General features: G+C 39.5%; 1 protein-coding gene across 1 annotated transcript in view; it reads right to left on the bottom strand.

The window, feature by feature from the left end:
- cntn4 (contactin 4) overlaps positions 1 to 20,228 on the bottom strand; it is a 201,273-nt gene extending 181,045 nt beyond the window's left edge. The window contains exons 1-2 of the mRNA XM_075460236.1: positions 19,709 to 20,228; positions 1,494 to 1,630 (exon numbers count right to left, since the gene is read on the bottom strand). Coding sequence (XP_075316351.1) covers positions 1,494 to 1,548 — 55 coding nt within the window. The 5' untranslated portion in view covers positions 1,549 to 1,630; positions 19,709 to 20,228. The remainder of the gene's footprint in view (positions 1 to 1,493; positions 1,631 to 19,708) is intronic.
- Positions 20,229 to 20,608: the final 380 nt, after the last annotated feature.

The raw sequence follows: 20,608 nt of genomic DNA on the forward strand, positions 1-20,608 counted from the left end.
TGTGGAGGGTGATTGGTGAGTGAGTACAGCTGATGACAATGGACAGGTGAAGTGAATGAAACTAATGACCTGAACATGGGGACTGAGGAAAAAACAATGGCAAAAGATGGCAAAACTTAACTAAACATGAACTTAAAAACTAAGACATGAACATGATCAAACACAGAACTAATAACATGGGGAAAACCCCATGAACGTGACAACGGGGAGTTAGTAGAAAATTTCTCGGGGTTGGGATGGATGTGCAGAAAGAATGTCAAAAATAAATTGACAATATCAAATGGGAGGGTAGCTTAAACTTTGCCGATACCAGTGATATAATTTGTTATAATATAACAAATATGTTTGTTTGATGTAATAGATTTTGTTTCTGATGGTCGAGGTGTGCATGCAAAAAATTGTGTTATTAAGTAACTGTTTGCTAGGAAGCTGAATAAACAAAGTAGCAAACAGTCTACTAACTTGACAAGCTGTGAGTACAAACCTAACACTTCCTGCACTGGATTATTTTAGTACCCCCTCTGTATTTAAATTGACAGAAACCCTCCTGCTCTTACCAGGGCTTTTATAATGAAAGATGGTTATGCATACAAGTAAATTTGCAACAGTTGTTCCAAAGCAGTTCAGAATGAAAGATCAAATGGCCACTTAGATAAATGCTTAATCCAGTGTGAACTTTTTTTTTGCCTTTGTTATGCACATGAGCAGTCAAGTGTGTAGCCTGCCTGGCACCAATGCTGCAGAACGCTGGAGAAATCTCACTCGCAAGGGTTAAGGTAAAAATGGTTAGATTTAGATGTTATTAAAATACATGGGTATGGTTACACGGTTAGGATTTGCACATTTTACTATTCATGGCTGGAATCTCCTGTAATGTCAAGTGGACACTGCCCTACACAAAGTTTCCAACCATGGATTGTGACATTGCTACGTTTGGAGATGTGGACAATATATTCACTATACATTTCTGGTGAGACTGGAATAACCATTGGATATCATCTATTGGATGTTTTTTATGCCATGTCTTCTAATGGGGCCACAATTAATTTAACCAAATCTTTGGATTTATAGAACTTTTTTCATTCTTGTTAAAAAATCTTGGCTTTATTTGTGATTTGTGGAGTAAAATTGGAAACTTAAAATTAACTTAACACTGCCCTCAATCACATTAATTTTGATGCTGCGTGATGAACGTTTAGTTTGTGAGTATGAGAAACAAGGCCACAGGGAAAGCTGAGGCAGTATTTTATGTGGGATTGGAGCTCTTTGGCAGATGGCGGTTTACTTTAACAATAACATCCTTGTTGAAGGGATTCAACATTCTTATTATTTCATATCCGTGGGAGAAAGTACATGACTAATCCACCTGAAGCAGCTCCTCTCGAAACTTCAGCTTTCATACTGCCACCTGCCCCAAATACATATGAATAAGGAATCAAACTTCACAAAGGCAGCTTTGGCATGCATCAGAAGTTCTTAATAAGATACTTTACCTGCAAGGCACCCCATAAGTGACTGCAGCAGCAGCAGTTTCCATAGCAACATCATCTTCAATTTTGTAGGGTCAAAGTATTCTCACATCCAATCACAAACGTATGGAATCCGATTTGCACCTCTCTAGTTCCCAAATCTGTAGAAAAAGAAACAGGTGAGATGAGTTGGCAACACGGTTCTTAATAGCGTCAAATTTGAAAATTAGTCCATCATTTCCTGCTCAGTGTGTTCATCTCAGAAGGTGTGGAACAAGATGGCAGCAGGATTATACTTGAACACCAAAAAGCATTGTTAAATGTGTCTCCCGTCTTTAAAGCCAATTAAAAGAACTCAACTTCCATCATCATTCAAGGTTGTCAGAATAGTATCATTATAAAAACGTGCTTTCGCTTTCCTGGAAGTTACAGCACTGAGAATGAACCACATTCAGTGTTGGGTTGGGATGATAGGGACGTGAACACAAAATATCCTCTCTGTATTCATGACCATATCTCTCGCGACAGAAAGGAGACCTGCTTTGAAGTAAGTTTGAAAGCAAAGCCACTCCTAAGATTTCATAGCCTTGTTGTTGCATGAAGCCTAATAGATCTTATGCTGACAAAAGCGCAAAGCAAAGAGGCAGGGAAATTTGCGTTGCATCCCATGGTGCTCTCACGGTGCTTCTTCCCAAAATAATTCTGAATTTAAAAGATATCATTCCTCAGTGATTTGCCTTTGAGGGCGTGACTGACCTGACTGACACGGCCAGTTGGAGTGATTGACAAGCTTTCTAGATGAGGAAGTTTATCCAACAATGAAGCTGAGTTGCTTCATAATTGCTTGGATTCGTGACTGTTATTGTCATCAGTTCAGTACAGAATGCATTTTAGATAAGCAGTTGTTTGTTTACTTTTTTTAATCAGTATTATTTTTTTTAATTCTAATAATGATGGCATTTTCTTTGGCTAATTGCTCAAACATACAATGCAAACAATACGGATATACATTTTTAAAAACAAAAATGCGATCAAAGGCAGAGGTATACCAAATGACACAAAAAGTGGGATGAACAGGTCTTATGGAGTGATGAATCCTCCCCAGACCTCAAGCCTTTTAAAACACACTATTCTAAAATGGCATGACACTAGTGGCAGCTTACTGAAGTGGCTCAGGACATATTGCGTCTTTCTTTGCATCTTCTGTACATTTTAGGCTAGATTTTTCTTATTGGTTGTATTCAGTGAAAAAAAGATTTTTTTAAAATATTTTTCTATACTGGTTTGGATGCTGAGATGCTGAGATTACTTGTGCTGGTACTCTGGCACTTTTTTTTTTTTTACATCTGTTAAGATGCAAAATCATGGCAACGGAAAAGTGGCTTGCATGTGGGAGCAGCTAACTGAGCTTCCCAAAGCCCAAGGAATGCTTGCAATAAGACTCCAAAACCAGAAGATTTAAAAAAAGACACACCTAGGAGGCAGAGCAGGACCAAATGGGGAAAAAAGAGGAGGAAGTTTAAACCATCACTGAAAGGTAAAATAGACATGTTTGAACTTTTGAAATATTACAAGAAAGCTTGTTTAAGAGGATTCTGCCTGCATTGAAGAGTAAAGATGGTTAAACAAAATATTGTACAAGCTCTGTTTCTGCCTTATGGTACTGTATTTTCATTTGTGTTTGCATATGTTTCAGCAAAACACTCCACCTATTCTCCTTTTCCCTGGCACTATGTGAAGAAATGAAGGGTGACTCGTGGCTTTTTCACAGCACTGTATGTAGTTACAATAACAAAGAGATACATAAGCTAAAGACACTAAATAATGTATTTCTCCAAAGCCATTTATGGGGAGAGTGTTTGGTTGTTTTGTTGCTAAGAATGTGTACACATTTGTTTGTGAACTTCCATTTAAATGACTGCCACAAAGATCCATAACACCTGAAAATATATGTTACCACACTTGGCATGAGCTAGAAATATGTGCTCATAGTGCACAAACATAGTGTTACAAAGATGTATTAGACAACATTAGATGCAAAAAAATAGAGCAAATCATTCCTCAAAACATTTCTCTGCAGCACCAAAAACTACAAACATAAACAACATAAATAAATAAAAAAAACTTGGGAACCAAATTGATAGGTACATATTTTTTAATGGGGTCGTAAGTTAGGCAGGATGTAAAGAGGGCACGGTGCAGATGTATCCAGTTTGCAGGCATCTTTGAAGTAAGAATAAAGAATAAGTTTTGCACAAAATGTCAGAGGCTGCCTCTGGAACAGCTGCACTGTTGTACGGATTAAAACTATTCTTCTTGGTTAGAAGATAAATCTACTTTAACTCCTCTGGGATACAAGCAGCATTCATTTAACCTGTCCTGGGTTAAAATAGATTTAGAGTTTATCTGTTTGTTGCAAACATCTCCAAAATCATAACTATCAGTAATTTGCCATCATAAGGAAGCACAGAGGAATGCTGTGGTATTCACCCCTGCGGGGATTATAGACGGCACAAAGTTTTAAAACACAGTGAGAAAAAGTGAAGTAAAACTACTGAGGAAGACATACAAAAAGGAATCAGAAGGTGTTTGAGTAGGCCATGCTCTCATTAATCTCAGAATCTCTACCTTCCAGCTCTGTCTTCTGTCTCCACCTACAGAAAAGAGGCCTTTTATCTCCACACATCTTATGGAGGGGTTGTCAGAATCTGTCTCGGGTGCATCTGTGGTGCGAGGCTGTGCCTTACTCTTAGAGAGCAGTTTTATGCATATTAAAGTATGTCTTTTGAAACCACCAAGGCCTGTTCATATGAGGCTAATGCCTATTTTGTCTGCGCTGTTGGCTTTCCTTTTAATTTATCACAGCAAATTAGCAAAAACATTAGTGCAACACATTTCTCATAACGCACAAGGGGACTGATGATAGCAGGACATTTTTTCTTTCTTTTAGTAATAAAAACACACTTGCAGGACTAACAGAGAGAAAGGTGCTATAAATGTATGTGTCTTGTTTGCATTAAACTGTACCCAACAATGAACCAAAATAAGGAAATTAATTTTAGCTTGTGCACAATAATGTCAAATATAGCATTAAAGCAAAACTTAATCATTTCAGTCAGCAGTCTCAACAGAAGTTGGGAGTGTATCTCAGATAGTCTCCACCACTGCTTTAAACGTGATCACGCAGCTATGCTAACATGTCATAACGTCTGAATTCCCCAAACTTAGCTTTCTAAAAACACAAAAATAAATAAAATACCAGGAAAAACTGCACTCTTTTGGAAAACTTTCCGAACGTCCCATGACAGCTGCATTGGCCATAGAGGGAGAGAACAGAGAAATGAGCAAAGCTGTGCAAGAACTGCCAGGCTGAAGTTGCCTCATATTCACATTCATGCTCAACCAAGCATGCATGTAACTGCACTAAAACCTAAAAGTTGGCTGTGACGCAACACAAGAAAGCATAAACATTTGTTTATGTTGAAAAACATCAATGATGGGAGAAATGATCAGACGGATTTACAGATGATTTTCAAAACCATCTGCTAACACGGATTTAGGTTTCTGAAATAAACCTGTTGTTAAAAAAAAAAAACAAGCAGTGCATGGACCAGGTTGTCCTGGCAATATTTCTGTAATGTGGATTTTTATTGAAAGCCATGAAACATTCATAGCTTCGAAAGATTTAATCTGTAGATTGGGTTCCTAAAGTGGTGCTGTATTCATATTTGTGCCCACAAACCAAAGACTCAAAGAGATGCATTAAGTCAAACCACCATGACATAATTTTAATTTTTAAATTTTAAAAAATGGGATTCTCAGGAGGCCCCATTTGTAGTAGCTTTTAGCTTCAGCTCACCCATGGGGAAAGCTTTTTTTTTTTTTTTTAGAGAGCACTCTGACTGCAGAAAACACATTGGCTACTCAGAAGTACTTCACATAAATTAACTTAGAAGAAAAAAAGAAAAAAAAACACAATGACAGTAGTTTCTTTTAACCCAAACTAATTATTTCAAATTCCTCTTCACTTATGATAACCATGCTGTATCTCTTTGGGAGGCATCAAAGCTTATTTCGTTATTCATGCATGGACTGCTCTCCGCTCAGTTTTCAGGTCATTCCTGGTGAAAAGGTAGAAAGTGCTTCTCCCTCCTCATTTGTAGGTCTTGTTTCCAATTATTTGACAGTGAGTAGGCTCGACTAAATCCATGTGCAAAGATGGAGAATCATCAGGGTGCAATAATCTCTTTAGGGAGCACAGACTGTACTCAAAGGACTGAAGTTACTCTTGGTAACTTAGTTTTCTGCCAGTCCGTTAAAGTCTATTTTTACAGTATCAAAGTCTTGCTCGGGCTCCCTCCCTCCAACCCCTTTCAACTCGACCTGATAAAACACCCCAGCAGCTAAACATAATACACCACCGAGCGCCTCACGAACTTGCGCTTGCCTATTGTTGCTGTAATCTATTTAGTTACTTGATGCCAGGAAAATGGAAGTTGATAAATGGCCTCAGTACACAGAGCATATCCAGCAGAGCCTTGTTAGCAAAGGTGCCGGCTCGGCTTGAGCAGTGCTAGTTACAACCATGACATGGATCATGACACATTCATCTTTTATACTTCAAAAAAATTGGAGAACTTCACAAGCTACAGCAAAAATGACAAATGAAAAATAAAAACAGTGTGGACTTGTTCTGGGACCACGATCCACAAATAATTGCGTTCACATTGCCATTATTTCAAAAAGGAACGTTACTAGAATGAATAAAGAATTGCAAATAAGGTAAGTTTTTGTTTTGCAAGATTAGTAAAGCACTACTGCCACAAACACTGAAGATATACTACTAATATTAATAAGACTTAATATGACTTATTATGCTGATATTCCCAATTCCCTGCCATAATTTGCAGTTGGATTCAGAAACAAATCAAGCATCAAATATCAAAGATCTAATCTAGTGTAGCTCCGTTTGCGAAAGGGAAATGATTGATGACACTTTAGGGCTTAAGGGAAGTGAATAATCAGTTTCTATAGTGAGTAAAAAAAAAAAATCACTGTAAAATTGTAAGATTGATAGATTTTTACATGTCATACAGTCAACAGCTTATGGAATGAGAACGAATGAGGATGAATCGTTCCCCAACGCCTTTTTGTACATACACAGTAGCTGTAAGGTTGTTCTGCCCATGTGATGTGATATGCAGAAAAATACAAGATTCTACATGAAAAAAGTGAAGAGAAGATATTTTGTCCATAAAAGCTAGTGGCTTTCAGTTACAGCTGTTCTATTGCCACAGAAGAAGTATAACCCATGAAAACAGCTTTCTATTAAAAACAGCCCACTGAAAAGCTGCTCCAAAATTTGGTGATGCAGAAAACAGTCCAGAATCGATCTGTTACAAATGCTTGTTCCAATAGGAAAAAATGTCTGCGCGGAGGCAGAGCAGAATCACATCTCGGATTCAATTAGGTTGGGAGGTGATAACACGTTTGACTAATGTACTGCACTGGTCCTAAGAGATTTGTTCCTCTATGATATCAGGGCGCAGAGCCAAATAGAACCACAGGTTTATCTTCAAGAATCTTTCTTGGACATGTAAAGGATGCAGCAACCTTTGAATGGTACTCATGTGCTCTGACATGCAATAGCTATAGGCTGCCTGCTGTGTTACAATCACATCAGCCCACCGCACCTGGAGTAAAACTGTGAAGTACTTCAAGTCAAACAAAACAGAAAAGGTTTTGAATGAAATCCGCTTCACGGTGTGAAAATGGCACAAAACATAAAAGTGTTGCTTCTGAGCAGTTCTGGGGAAAGCAATCACAAACGCTCGAACATCACGAAAGGAAATTGAATACATTTATACACTAGTGTTGTTGCATTCAGGAATGCTCAAAAAGTGTGATATTGGGGGAAACGAATAAGTTGTATGTTCATTAACATCTCAAATGTTAATGTCTTTGGCCAGCAGTCGTACATCTGTGACATATAAACTGGTGCAAGAAAAGCAAACTAATGTTTGTGTTCTTCTGGAATTTGAGTAATCTATCAACTGTAGGGATCACCTGCCTCTCCTCATCTTTATTTCTGCGAGACTCTACCTCTCTCTGGTCCTATTCATAAGCACAGTCATGCTACAGACTGGTTCCCATTTAAAGGGATAGTTCGCCTCTTTTGATATGAAGCTGTGTGACATCCCATATTAGCAACATCATTTATGAACATTGACTTACCCCCCGATGCGTCCTGTGAGCCGAGTTCCAGCCTCGTTTTGATATCAATGCGTCCAATGTAAACTGTGCAGACCGAAGAGCAGACCGAGCAGTCCCCTGCTTCCGAGCAGCAAACACCGTAACAGGCGCAGCTATCGCTAGGTGGCTTGACACATTGATACGAAGGGAGAGAAAATAGCGCCAAGCGATTGTGAGGTTTGACTTTTTCCTGGAGAATGATTTTGTGATGTAAATGTATTACTCTTTTGAACGCATATTGTTTTGAGAAGCAAGACGCTTTATTTTTGTAGCCCCAGCCAACTAGCCGGACCAGGGCTGGACTGACAGTCTGGCATACCGGGCATTTTCCCGGTGGGCCGACGCCCCTCGAGGGCCGGTGATGTATTTTTTTTTTTTTTGATTAATGTAAAAAAAAAAAAAAAGTGACCGGTGGGCGGCCCACGATTTCATGTTGACGGGGCTAGTCCAATGAAATCTCTCAGCACCTGATTGGCCCGCCCCTCCCCTCACCGTTGACACAGGTCATCAATACTATCATTTGAGCTGAACGGACTAGGAGAGAACAGTCAAAAACCGAAATGGATAAACAACAGAAACGAAAGGGTGGTGCACAGAAGCTGCGAGATAAAAGGCTAAAAAGCCTACAAGCAGCAAAATGTGCGAAGCTTACTGACATGTTTGCAAGTGCTTCCACCACGACCACAGCACCGGGTGCAGGGCCATCAAGTGCAGGGCCGTCAAGTGCAGGGCCAGGGCCGTCAACATCCTCAGCAGCCCCCAGTGCACGAGTGTAGAACAGTGTAGGCCAAACACAGAGGAAGAAGCTATCGAGGTGGATTCAGAGGAGAAGGAGGAGACAGACGTGATCCAGGGACAGATTGAGGAGGTCAGAATAGCCAGCCCGGTAAGAAGTAGGCTAATGTTAGGCGAAATGTTAGCAGAATGACAACATGTTTTTTTAATGGGAGGACTGAGGGCTCTCCGTGTGTGTGGAGACTTAAATGAGCTATTTATAGACATCTTCACTACATCAGTATGGGGGGAATTGATCATGCTGAAATTATTACTTATTGTATCCAGTCAGGCTGGAACACGAATAAAAAAACTAGCCTGTTTTTTTGCACAACCTTGTTGGTTAGGAGGTGGTCACCGACTGTTGTGTGTGTGTGTCTGCGCGTGCGCATTTCTGTCACAGAGATCATTCAGAGTCTTTATTTTCAACTAATACTATGAGTAGATTTACTTTATTTGAAGATGTAAAAGTGGCATGCACCTGTCATTAGCATTACAGTACTTAAACCATCATTAATGTAGGAAAGGCTATAACGTATCTAGTGCCATTCCATTTTGTAGGCTTATGTAAAGTTGACTGGTGTGCAGATATTGCAAATACCCAATGACATCAGTCATAGATATCAAGTGTGTCATTAATGTTTATGACACTCTCATGTAGACACCAAAGTGTTCAGTGTTATTTTAGCATGTTATAACTATATTTTTTGCAGGTGTTACAGGTTACAGTTGCCCATGTAATATTAGTGAAACATTGCTTTGCTGAAATGGATTGGTAGGTAACCGGAGAAATTAATATTCCTGCCTCTGTCATTTTCAACCCCCCGCTACATCAAACACAGACTGAGGAGTTGCCTTTCTGCCAGCTGGAAGCCTTTATGTTGATGGCCACTGAGAAAGATGTTCTTGTGTCCCTTGATACTGACACAGTGATTGACAAAGTGGCAGAAAAGAGCGATTTAATGAAAAAACTGCTTTTGTAAGGTGAGGAGATTTATTTAAATGAATACATTTGTGTTAGGATTTAATTGCATTTTTTACAGAAAGTAATGAGATTACTTATGTGATCGTATAAATATTCATGGTGGGCCGCCATGGCCAAAAAATGCCCCGGCCACTTTTTGGTCCCAGTCCAGCCCTGAGCCGGACTACCTTCGTGGACGCCAAAACTCGGCTGGAACTCGGCTCACAGGACGTAGCGGGGGGTAAGTCAATGTTCATAAATGATATTGCTAATATGGGATGTCATACAGCTTCATGCCAAAAGAGGTGAACTATCCCTTCAATCCAATTAGCTGCAACAAATTCCTTTCTTTTTACTACCACTTATTTTTCCCGCCTTTTGTTGCCCCCGTCCTAACTATTTGCAGACGTGTCGCTGCCATCAAAATTTACAATGAGCTAATATTTTTCATGAACCGGGAAAATGTCTCAATTTCAACATTTGTTACGTTTTCTATAATCTAGTGTGAATAAAGAATTGGTTTTGGAGATTTGCAAATCATTGCTTTCTGTTTTTATCTACACTTTATACAGCGTCTGGACATTTTGAGAACTAGAGTTGTTCATCTGACATATTTACACTTAAATGCCGCTTTATTTTCAGCGCACGTCTGTGGCATCAGACTGAGACATCAGTCAGAATTTTTCCATATATTAACAATGACATTAAAGTATCTCATCTGCAAGTCTTTCTGGAGTAACAGTTTTCATTTAACAAGATGCCATTTTGAATAAAGACAAAATCCAAATTCATACATTGTCCAACTAACGAAGAGGAAGCACTGAGTCGGACAAAATGGCGGCGGATGGGATCAGTTGATATGTGTTCAGACCGAGAGCAGAAGCTACAGTTAGCGCTCAAACACTTTCCTCCTTCATGTGAGGTAAAAAATAAGAACTGACGCTGCAGCCAATAATTGCAGGTAAAACCACTGAGGAGGAAAGTGCGATCGACACTGTCATTTATTTATTAAATAATGTGACCCACTGGGCTCCATCAGCTGATGATATGTTAGATGAACCCACCTCTGCTGTTTGCCTGTTCGGTCATGTGACTGCGGCAGCTCACACGGCAGCTGTGTTGAAAGTAAAACCTGTACGATACGAGGTCTGAACAAGTCCCACTGCCGACACCAGATTTAAGAAAATCAGCACTTGTCAACATCGGAGCAGTTCGACACCACAGGGTAGGCATTTAGTGAAAATCTTTGCTCTTCTTCCAACAGTAAAAGATCAAACTTTTGTCTCTTCACAGAGAACTTTGGCCGCACTCAGGAAAGGCATCTTACCACCATCTTACATTAAGTTTAAAACTTAAGGCAAGGCAAGGCATCTTTATTCATGTAGCGCATTTCATACCACTGGCAACTCAATGTGCTTTACATAAAGACAAGGCATTTAAAAGAACAAGTGTACAATAAAACACAGTTAAAAGCAATCAAAGAAGAGGGGAAAAAGAAAAATGTAAACTCAACCATAAGCACACCGAAAGAGAAATGTTTTTAACCTGGATTTAAAAGTGCTTACAGTTGGGGCTGATTTCAGTTCTGCTGGTAGTTTGTTCCAGTTGTGAGCAGCATAACAGCTAAAAGCTGCTTCACCGGGTCCAGTTTGAACTCTGGGCTCCACTATCTGACCTGAGTCAGTAGATCTCAGAGCTCTGCTGGGTTTATACTCTGTTAGCATGTCATTCATGTATTCTGGACCTAAACCATTCCGTGATTTGTAGACGAGTAGCAGAACTTTAAAATCTATTCTGTATCTGACCGGGAGCCGATGTAAAGACTTGAGAACTGGGGTGATGTGATCTGATCTCTTAGTTCTGGTTAAAACTCGGGCTGCAGCGTTCTGAATGAGCTGCAGCTGTTTGAGACTCTTTTGGGGGAGTCCAGTCAGAAGATAAGATAAGATAAACCTTTATTATTCTAAGCAGTTTGTATGGACAAAAATAGAGCAAAGTGTATGGTTTGCACATAAACAGTATGAGTGTTAACAGTATGAGTGTTAACAGTATGAATAAACAGTATGTATCGCTGTAAAGTCTGACTGGGGAGGGGACAAAGGATTTGCGATGCCTCTCCTTCTCCCACTTAGGGTGAAAGAGCCTATCACTGAAGGAGCTGGTCAGTGACTCAGAGGGTGGAGGTCGTTCAATTCAATTAATTTTTATTTATATAGCGCAAAATACAACAAATGTCATCTCAAGGCACTTAAATAATAAAGTCCAATTCAAGCCAATTGGAATTCAATTCATTGTAATCATAATTATTTATAAAATAATCCAATTCATTCATATAGAGCCAATTCAAAAACAATTCCCTGACGAATCCTCATGAATGGGAACTTTGTTGTCATCCTCCTGTCACTCACCACCTCCACCGTGTCCAGGGGGCATCCCAGGACAGGAGTGGCCTTCTTCATCACTTTGTTCAGTTTCTTCTCGTCCACAGCTGAAATGCTGCTGCCCCAGCAGACCATACCAAAGAAAATTGCCAATCGACTTGGATATGCAAGATGTGAGATCCACAGTCACAGTTCGCCCTTTACTCTTTGAATTGCACTTGTTTATTTCAACCCTGATTTAAAGCTGCAGAAATCGGTCAGTAACTAATGTTTACAGTCTAAAGAATGACATGAATACTGAATAATTGATCAAAAAGCCTTTGCAAAAATATTTCAGAGGGACCTTGCTTCCTCTCCAGATCATCAAAAGAAGAGAAAAAAGAAAAAAGTTTAATTAATATTCAGTTCAGAGCTCCAATGTTAGCTTCTTGCGTGCATTCTAACTGCCTTCATAACTTCGTCCTGAAACATTAATTCCTATGGCAGAAGATATTAAATATACAATAGTTCTGCAGCTCATCTCAGCATCTGCTAGCCACCTCTGAGAGCCAAGGTTAAACAAATGACACGCCAAATTTAACCACGTTCACAACATGGAGCTGTACTCCACGGCTTTTGTTTGTTTAGATAAAGATGTCCAGGGAACAAAGAGAGATCGTTTTCAGTATTAGAAGTTTAGTGCCCATCACTCAAGTCCCCTCTCGAGTTTCAACAATTCTTTTCCATTCTCCTTTGTTACCAAGATAATTTCCACTGTTTGTTTTCTTTTTCTTTACTTTATGATTAAAAACTGTATGACATTACCTTGATTATCTAAACATTTTCTTCACTAATTTTGGATCTATCGCAAAGCAGAAAGACGAAATATAACAGAATGTAATAATCTTAGCAGCTTCTTTCTATTTCCACACTCTGTCTGCTTTAATTACAAAATATGTTACATTTAGCTCTTGCTGCAAAGGTACAATTTTATATACATATATATATATATATATATATATATATATATATATATATATATATATATATATATATATATAACTATATTAACACATACATGTTCAACAGGAAAGCCACACAGGCTTTTTTGTTATTACTCATTATTTTCTTCCTGTCCTCGGTTTGAATGGATGAACCTGCTAATTGTACTTTGATACAATGACTACAGAATCTCATTTATCTGAACCACACAAGTCTGAAACGGTCTGATAAACAAACAGAGGCTTTCTGGAATGCCTGATAATTTCATTGTGTGAAAAAAAAAAAACATTAAATTTTTAATACCTACAACATCTGCACTTCTCCCCGAGCTGATTTCAAATGAACCCGATGTTCTTCCTTCTACCGACGTGAAAATACTCATTACAGAATGTTTCCCCTCGGAATACAAAATAAGATAAAGTCTTTAAATCAGCAGCAAGAAGAAAGCAATGGTAACGACCGGAGACATCATTGTTTCCGCATTCAAGCATTAGAAAGTATTCACAAACAGGCTTATATCAGAATTCATGTTCAAGATCTGCTTTTAAAGATGCAGATTAAATAACATGCTTTTTTTTTCTGAGTGTGAAAGAAACTTGTTATGCTATGCTGATGCTGCCCTGCTAAAAATAAAGGTCATCAGTCAAGCAGATATTACGACCCATTTATGTCTCAGATAAATGTGATCATGTAAACAACTAGTGTGTTAAATCTCTTGATTTTTTAGCCCAAACCATCATTTTGTAGACTAATCAGCTAGTTTTGATTCCTAAAATTTCATTAATGTCAGAGCCTGAAACTAAGCAATTATGAGGATTAGTATTTCCTGTGAATAATTACTATAAAGTGCTATAGAACGCTAATTAGCCATAACAACTGAAAATAACACTTTCTGATACAACGTCGAATACAAACAACTGAATTAGATTTTTTTTTGTGGCCTATGTATATCACACAAATTATTATTTGAAGAAAATAAAGACATGGGATGCTTGAGTAGACCCTCCTCATCTATTAGCTAAAACTAGCTAATTCTTACTTCACTGGTCACTTTATATTTTTAAACTGTTTTTAAATGGTTTTTTACATTTTTTAATTCTTAGATTGTTTTTAAAGTGTTTATAGTTGAATAAACATTTTTGTTGCTTTATTATGTCTTGCTACTGGATGCTTGAATTTCCTTTGGGATCAATAAAGTATCTATCCATCTATCCATCTATCTATCTATGTTGCATATGTAAACTCAGCTCAGAAGCCTCTTTCACTTGCGATTTCACCTTAGTTTGGGAAAGTCTAATGGCTGAACCAAGCTGAAACCTTCCGAAGGTCCCTGCTGAGCTACATAAGACTTCATCCTCAAACAGAATTCAGTTCAGCTGAACTCAGCGCAACCTAAACTATCTCAAATTAAATTATCTTAAATCAACTTAAATGTGAAAGTGACATTATTGATTCCCAAAAGAGAAAGAGGACCATTTTAATAGTTTCACTGTTACTTGCATTCATCCCCTTTTTTGTTATTGGATATGATCTCTACTTCATCATACTCCTCGTTTTTCATAACGATTTCCTTTTCCGTCATCTTTTTGTATTATCATTAAGTATGGTTTGACATGACACTCCAGTTTTGGAGTCAAACTCAAAGCCCTGTTCTCCTAGGATGAATCTTATATTTTCATATGCTCTGTTCAGCCTTTTAATCTTGATTCAGCCAAACAAGTGTTTGTGTTGTACTAAGTCATGGAGGACAGATGTCGCTCACACAGAAGCCACACCCAGCGGAGCACAATGCACCTCTGAAAATGCGCTCTTGTGGGTTTTCAGTTAAAGAAAAACAACAACAACAACAACCTGCATTTGAAAAGGTGTACGGCATCATCAAGAGGAAACTGGCCTTGTTCTGAAATCACTTAGAAAGAGGAAGATGTTTTCAGGCCTTATATAAGAGCATTTAATAATGCAGCAGTCCCAGTACTCAGATCCCACCCCCCCCCCCCCCCACCCAACCACCACCACCACCTCCCTCCCCAAGTTGGTTGTGTGGTGTTGCTCTTATTAAGCACTCAATTAAAGCCATTCCCGGGGAGAGGCAGTGTGCAACATTGTTTGAATTAGGAAACATCGCTGGCTCAGACTGTCTGTGAGGATACCCCAAAGGAGCGCAGCGCCTTGAAACCAAAAGCCTCCATGTAACAAAGCATCATAAAGCATTTCCGAAGCAGGAAAACGATTCTAATATGAGTGGGTTACAAACAGGGCATTTACAGTAGCATTCATAAGGGATAAATAAAGCAGGAAAGGGAGTTGTCTCATCTAGATAAAGATGCTTTTGTGTTTATCTCAATATTAGAAAGGAGCAACGCGATGAGACAACCGCAGAGGAGCTCTGCTTTATACTCGTGTGTTCGTATTCTTGACAGTCGAGGGCTCCAATGACACAGTGGTGAGCACACACTCGTTTCTTACAATGACAACATTTATGCAGATTACACTTTTTTGTGAGCTCCCTTTGACTAAATTATGTAGAAACTCTTCATCAGTAGCAGAGGAAAGATATTGCATGAAAAAACAAAACAGTTGAAAGATTAGTTTCACTGAAATCCCCTTCGCGTTTGACAGGAAATCATCTGTTTGTTGGGAATTTATTTTTTCAAGGAGCCTTTTATCTAGCTATTTTTTCTCTCTCTCTCTCTCTTTTTTTTTTTTTTAAACGGGCCGGTGTTGTTGTGAGTTTCCTGCTTCACTTTTAATGTCCCTCCTTGCGGATTCTATAAATCTCAGTCACTTTCACACGGTTAAAACAGAATTCATCTTCTCTGTATCTGCTCCTGGAATGCATCCCAATCACAACCATCGCACCACTTTTAGAGTTTAGCTGAGGAATAAACACATACATTTCCAGTAAGCCGCTTGACGGACAAGATTACTTCACCACGCACAGCTCAGCTTGTCAAACAGCTCCATTGCACCGGATTCAAACAAGTAATGAATGCTGTACATAAAGCCAAGCTGCTCTCTTGTTAAGTGGTATCGGAGCCTGTAGCTTCCTTCTCTGTTACGTTGCTGTGGAAAATCTCAGTGCTGGTTACTGTGAAAATCCACAGTGCACTAAAAAAAAAAAGAAAAACAGAAAAAAAAACAAAAGCAGCCATGCAGAACAAGTAATCTTTATTTGTTTGTAAAAATGGTGATTTGAGCCTCATTAGCGAAAGGTTGCAAATGTGTTTCCATTTCACGTATTACACTGGCTGTTCTCTGTGTGAAAGAAAACACAACAGCAGCGGTTCCACACCCACAAAGGAAAGTGTGCACAACCAGAATTTTTTTTTGGGGGGGGGGCAAAGTGGGACCACTTTCATTGGGGCAGCAGAGCAAAATGTCCTGCATGGCACACACCTGTCGGGAATAATGATTTTTTTTTTCTTCATGCAGTAGTGTGCAATGTTAAGCCTTCTGTATTGTAGATAACAGCATTTTACAATTCAAGAGCATAAAAAAATCACTACAGATATACATTTGTGAGTTTAATTTAAGTTAACTGCCTATTTACCAATGACTTCATAATTCTAGCTGCTTTTACTTCCCATTTTACTGCACTTTCACCCGGTCTCTGATCGATTTCCGTTTCCTTTGTTTAGAAATGGATCGTCATTTCATCGTTCGGTTGATACGTTGATTGTATTCTGTAGTGTCGCCAGTGAATTTAAAATTTAAACATAACTGAATTAAATTTAATTTTATCTATGTTTATTGAACAATGGTACCCTTTTAGGATCTCAGATGTGAACCATTTTTACTATATTTTATTTGCCTCTAGTGTCATTGTAAATCAACAAGTTTGAAAATATGATGGGGTTTACTGAGTTCCTTTTCTTCCTTTTACCTTTATACTATGATTTTGTTTGCTTCCTTGTTCATGTAGAATTAAAAAAGAAATACAAAAAAAAAACTCTTCAGTGCTTTGGATTGGAGGAAAGTTGGAGCTCAGGGTGTGGCACGTTGGAAAGTATTGTCTTAAAGGCTTCTTTTTTTCTATTGTTTTTTTTCTTTGCTTTGCTTTTACACTTTGTTAACAGAATTCAGTTTTTTGTTTTTCTTTAAATGAAAAGTACTATCCAAATAAAGTTCGAATGATTGATTGAGGTCGGAGGCCATGGCCCCCCTCGGCCATCCCTTGGATCCACCCCTGTGCACAGAGTTATTTCATTTTTTATTTTATTTGTTAAATTTAGCTTGTTAGAACTGCTCCTTGTGAATATTTTCTTATCTTGTTGAATATGCAGATTTTTTTCTCAGCTGTTTATTGTATTTGGCAGAAATAAAGCAAAAAATGCCCATCATAATCTCTCACACAGGCCCATTAGTAGCAAACAGAAATGTGAAGATTAGTTAATTAATCGACTGGGAGTCAATAATGAAGAGCTTTTTTCTAATTTTTGGTAAATTGTTTGTGAATTTTTAGACAAAAGAAATGCATATCCTTCAATTGTTCCAATATATCATGTGACTGCTTTTGGTTGCTTTTAGACTATTGGCAAAGCATACAAAGATACAAATTTCTGTAGTTTGATTTTTTTTCTTCCTTTTTTCTGATGTTTACTGAACAAATAATGAATTGATATGTATTCTATGAATGTTTTTGAGTGTTTCATCATTTTCAGAGCAAAATATCAGACATTAGATTCCCACAGGCAGGACCGATAGAATTAAATAGCTAATTCTGCCTGATTAACAGTCCAAAAGCAAGATAACTCATACCATGGGCAAGAAAAAGAAAAAGATGCATGTTTGTTCAATATTTTTGCCAGCTAAAAATGAAAGATTCTTGTACAAGAATTCATATATTGAATAGTTTAGTGATCTTCTGCAGACTGAATAACAAGCTCATCATTTTATCTCCAATGTGAATTTCGTCAAGCAACAGAGCCTGTATATACAAATTAGATATATGTATTCTGTGGCGAGGGCTTACAGACAGACACAGCTTTGAAATAATGGTCAAACATAGAAACATTTGGGGGAAGGCAGCTTTTGAGAACTTTGAAGCCAAGTCTTGCTTCACTTACAGTTACGTTCATGCACACTGATCCATCGGGGAGCTGAAAATGTAGACTTATCTCTCCTATCTCTCAACCTGCTATTGCATCCAATTTAATAACCTCTGGTAAGACCACAGCATCATGACTAATGTAGATTGCTCATGTGGCTGTAATCTCACTGGTTACAGGTTTTGCCATGACAAAACAACTCAGTGTGGGGACTAAAAGCTTCACAGAGCGGCACAGTAAAAGATCCCACATGCACCTCAGACCCATTCAGACACTTTTTACCAAACGCACACTCTCATCATCGTCAGTTCATTCGACGGGCTTTCCTGAAGAGACATGAAATAAAAATGACCTTGGTGGCACATTTCTTCGAAAGGCTACTTCCTGTAGAAACCATGCAATGAAATTTTTATGCCGCGCCTCTAAATGCACCTACCCCGTGGTATTTTCAATGTCACTTCTGTGCTTCGTCACTCCTGACGGGCTTGTTGGCTTACAGCAAGTGCCCAACCATGAAAGGGTTGTTCTCTGGGCAGCCTCTGGATTCCATGTTGCTCAAAAAAAAAAAGCAACAAAAACCAACAGGTCAACTCAACTACGCTTGCTCTAAATGTGTGTTTGTTGTATCATGATTATGTATCTTTGTCTGTGGAGCCAGTCTCTTCTTCTTTTTTTTTTTTTTAACTTAATCCCAGAACAATCTGTCTTCTTTCATTTCAGGCTTTTGAGGACATGTTCTCTCATTTTCACAAATTAAAAACGAGCAGAGGAATAATCCCCACCAGTGAATCCTGGCAGGATGAAAAGGTTCTCCTCTTCTCTTGCGCAACCCTTCAGAGTAAGTTCAGCTCCTGTCAAGGCAGATGACAAGGCTGTGGAACAGATCACTCGCAGGAGTCACATGCAGGCCGACATACAGTACATCAACACACTGACACTCTTGCATTTACTCTGACTTATTTTAGCCTCTACACAATAGGCTTATACAGTATATTCATGTCTGTGCAGTTGGAAAAAACAGACTTTACTGTAATCACTTTCACTTGAATGTTTTGGCTTGTCTGATGTGTTGAAACAGCACAGATGCTGATATCTATTAAACATATTAAAGTTGGCTTACATGGCATTTTCTGACCATTAGACTCTAGACCCAACACAGGCTGCCCAGCTTATGTTGTGACTGACAGATGCACTGATCCGCACTATTAGAACGGTGATACAGCGACATGAAGGCTGATTCATCCTGATCTCCATCATAAGGCAACATTAACTCACCAACATAAACAACATCACATGACAAAGCTTGAAGTTTCCATCCAAAATCTGTGCGCACCTTCCACCATTCAAGAGCGAATCTTAAATATATTTGCCAAGTTATTATGGTTTCCTAATCTCCTCACATTTGGGACTCAGACGGATTCTCGTGGCCGCGGTTGGTGGTCAGCAGCGGCGGCATAATCAACACAATCCGCAGGGATTACGGAAGGGATGGAGGGTCGGCGGCAGAGGATTACCAAACATCTGCACTGATCCGATCGGAGCGACGCTCGCAGATTACTTTGCGTCCACCATGATAGTCCCACAACTAAGTAGGCGCGGGCAAATGGGATCGGCGCGGGGTGAAATTCAGAGAAGGCAATCCCGCCTGCTGCCTCTCTTACACAGCCGAGGGGGGGTTTTAATGTGATCTGAGAAAAAAAAAAGTTCGGTCGTGAGCTCAGATGGATTTGTTTGTAAGCGGCCACTGACGGCTGATGCGCCCTCAGAAGATGCTGAAGTTGTGCGGAACAGAACCTTCAACAATAATAATAAGAAGAATGATGATCATAATAATCTTACCTGTCCTGTGTTGCAATTATGTCTCCGAGGATTTCACAGCCACAGAATAATCCGTATTTTGCCACTAAACAGATTTGTGCACAGAGACATCACTGTTGGGTCGAGGCGACGGTCCCGGCCAAGAAAAGAAAGAAAGAAAAGAAAGAAAACCAGCCTGTCCTGCTGACTTGTGCGCCAAAAGATGCTGCTGCTGCTCTCTGTGGTGCGCCTCTACACTCAAGGGCTGCGCTGCGCGGTGCCACTACGCGACGTCCATCCCTGCCTCTCTCTGTGGCTCTGCGCGTCTCTGTAGTGTCAGTAGCACAAGTCGCTGACGACGTGGCGTCTCGCAGGTCGCACATCGGAAAGTGAAGCGTCGGTGTTGCTCACTCACTCCGATGCGTCAACTCTTCCTCCCTCCCGCCCTCAAGCGGTGCTGGAGCGGGACGCACGCACACGCGGCCAGAGAGGAACGCCTGAGAAGGGGAAAGAAAGCGGGAGAGCTGTCTTGTCTGTCTTCCCTCCCTAGCAGCCTCCTGACTGCTCCAGCTATCCAAGCGGAACAGACTCCCACCCCCTCCTGCTGCTACCACTTCTCCTTCCTCATCTCCTCCCTCTCTTCCTCCTCCTCCTGCTGCTGCGGCTGGGATATCCGAGCAGTCGGAGATGTTGGTGGACCAAATAAGCCTACCTGTCGGCTGTGTGGTTGTGCTGTGGCAAATAAGCGTTGATCTCTTTGAAAAGCACGACAAAAAGCTCATTTAAAATCTAAAAAAAAAAGACATCAATTATGATGATGAGAGTGTGCTCCTCTGTAAGCTGTTTTATGTGGGGACACACCCTCGTTTATTAACAGGTCTTTACACATTGAATGGGTTAGCATGCAGTGGAAAATACATTTTGTTAACCTTACTTTTTGTG

Source organism: Odontesthes bonariensis, chromosome 3 (genome assembly GCF_027942865.1).
Source record: "Odontesthes bonariensis isolate fOdoBon6 chromosome 3, fOdoBon6.hap1, whole genome shotgun sequence".
In the NCBI taxonomy this organism is placed as follows: Eukaryota; Metazoa; Chordata; class Actinopteri; order Atheriniformes; family Atherinopsidae; genus Odontesthes; species Odontesthes bonariensis.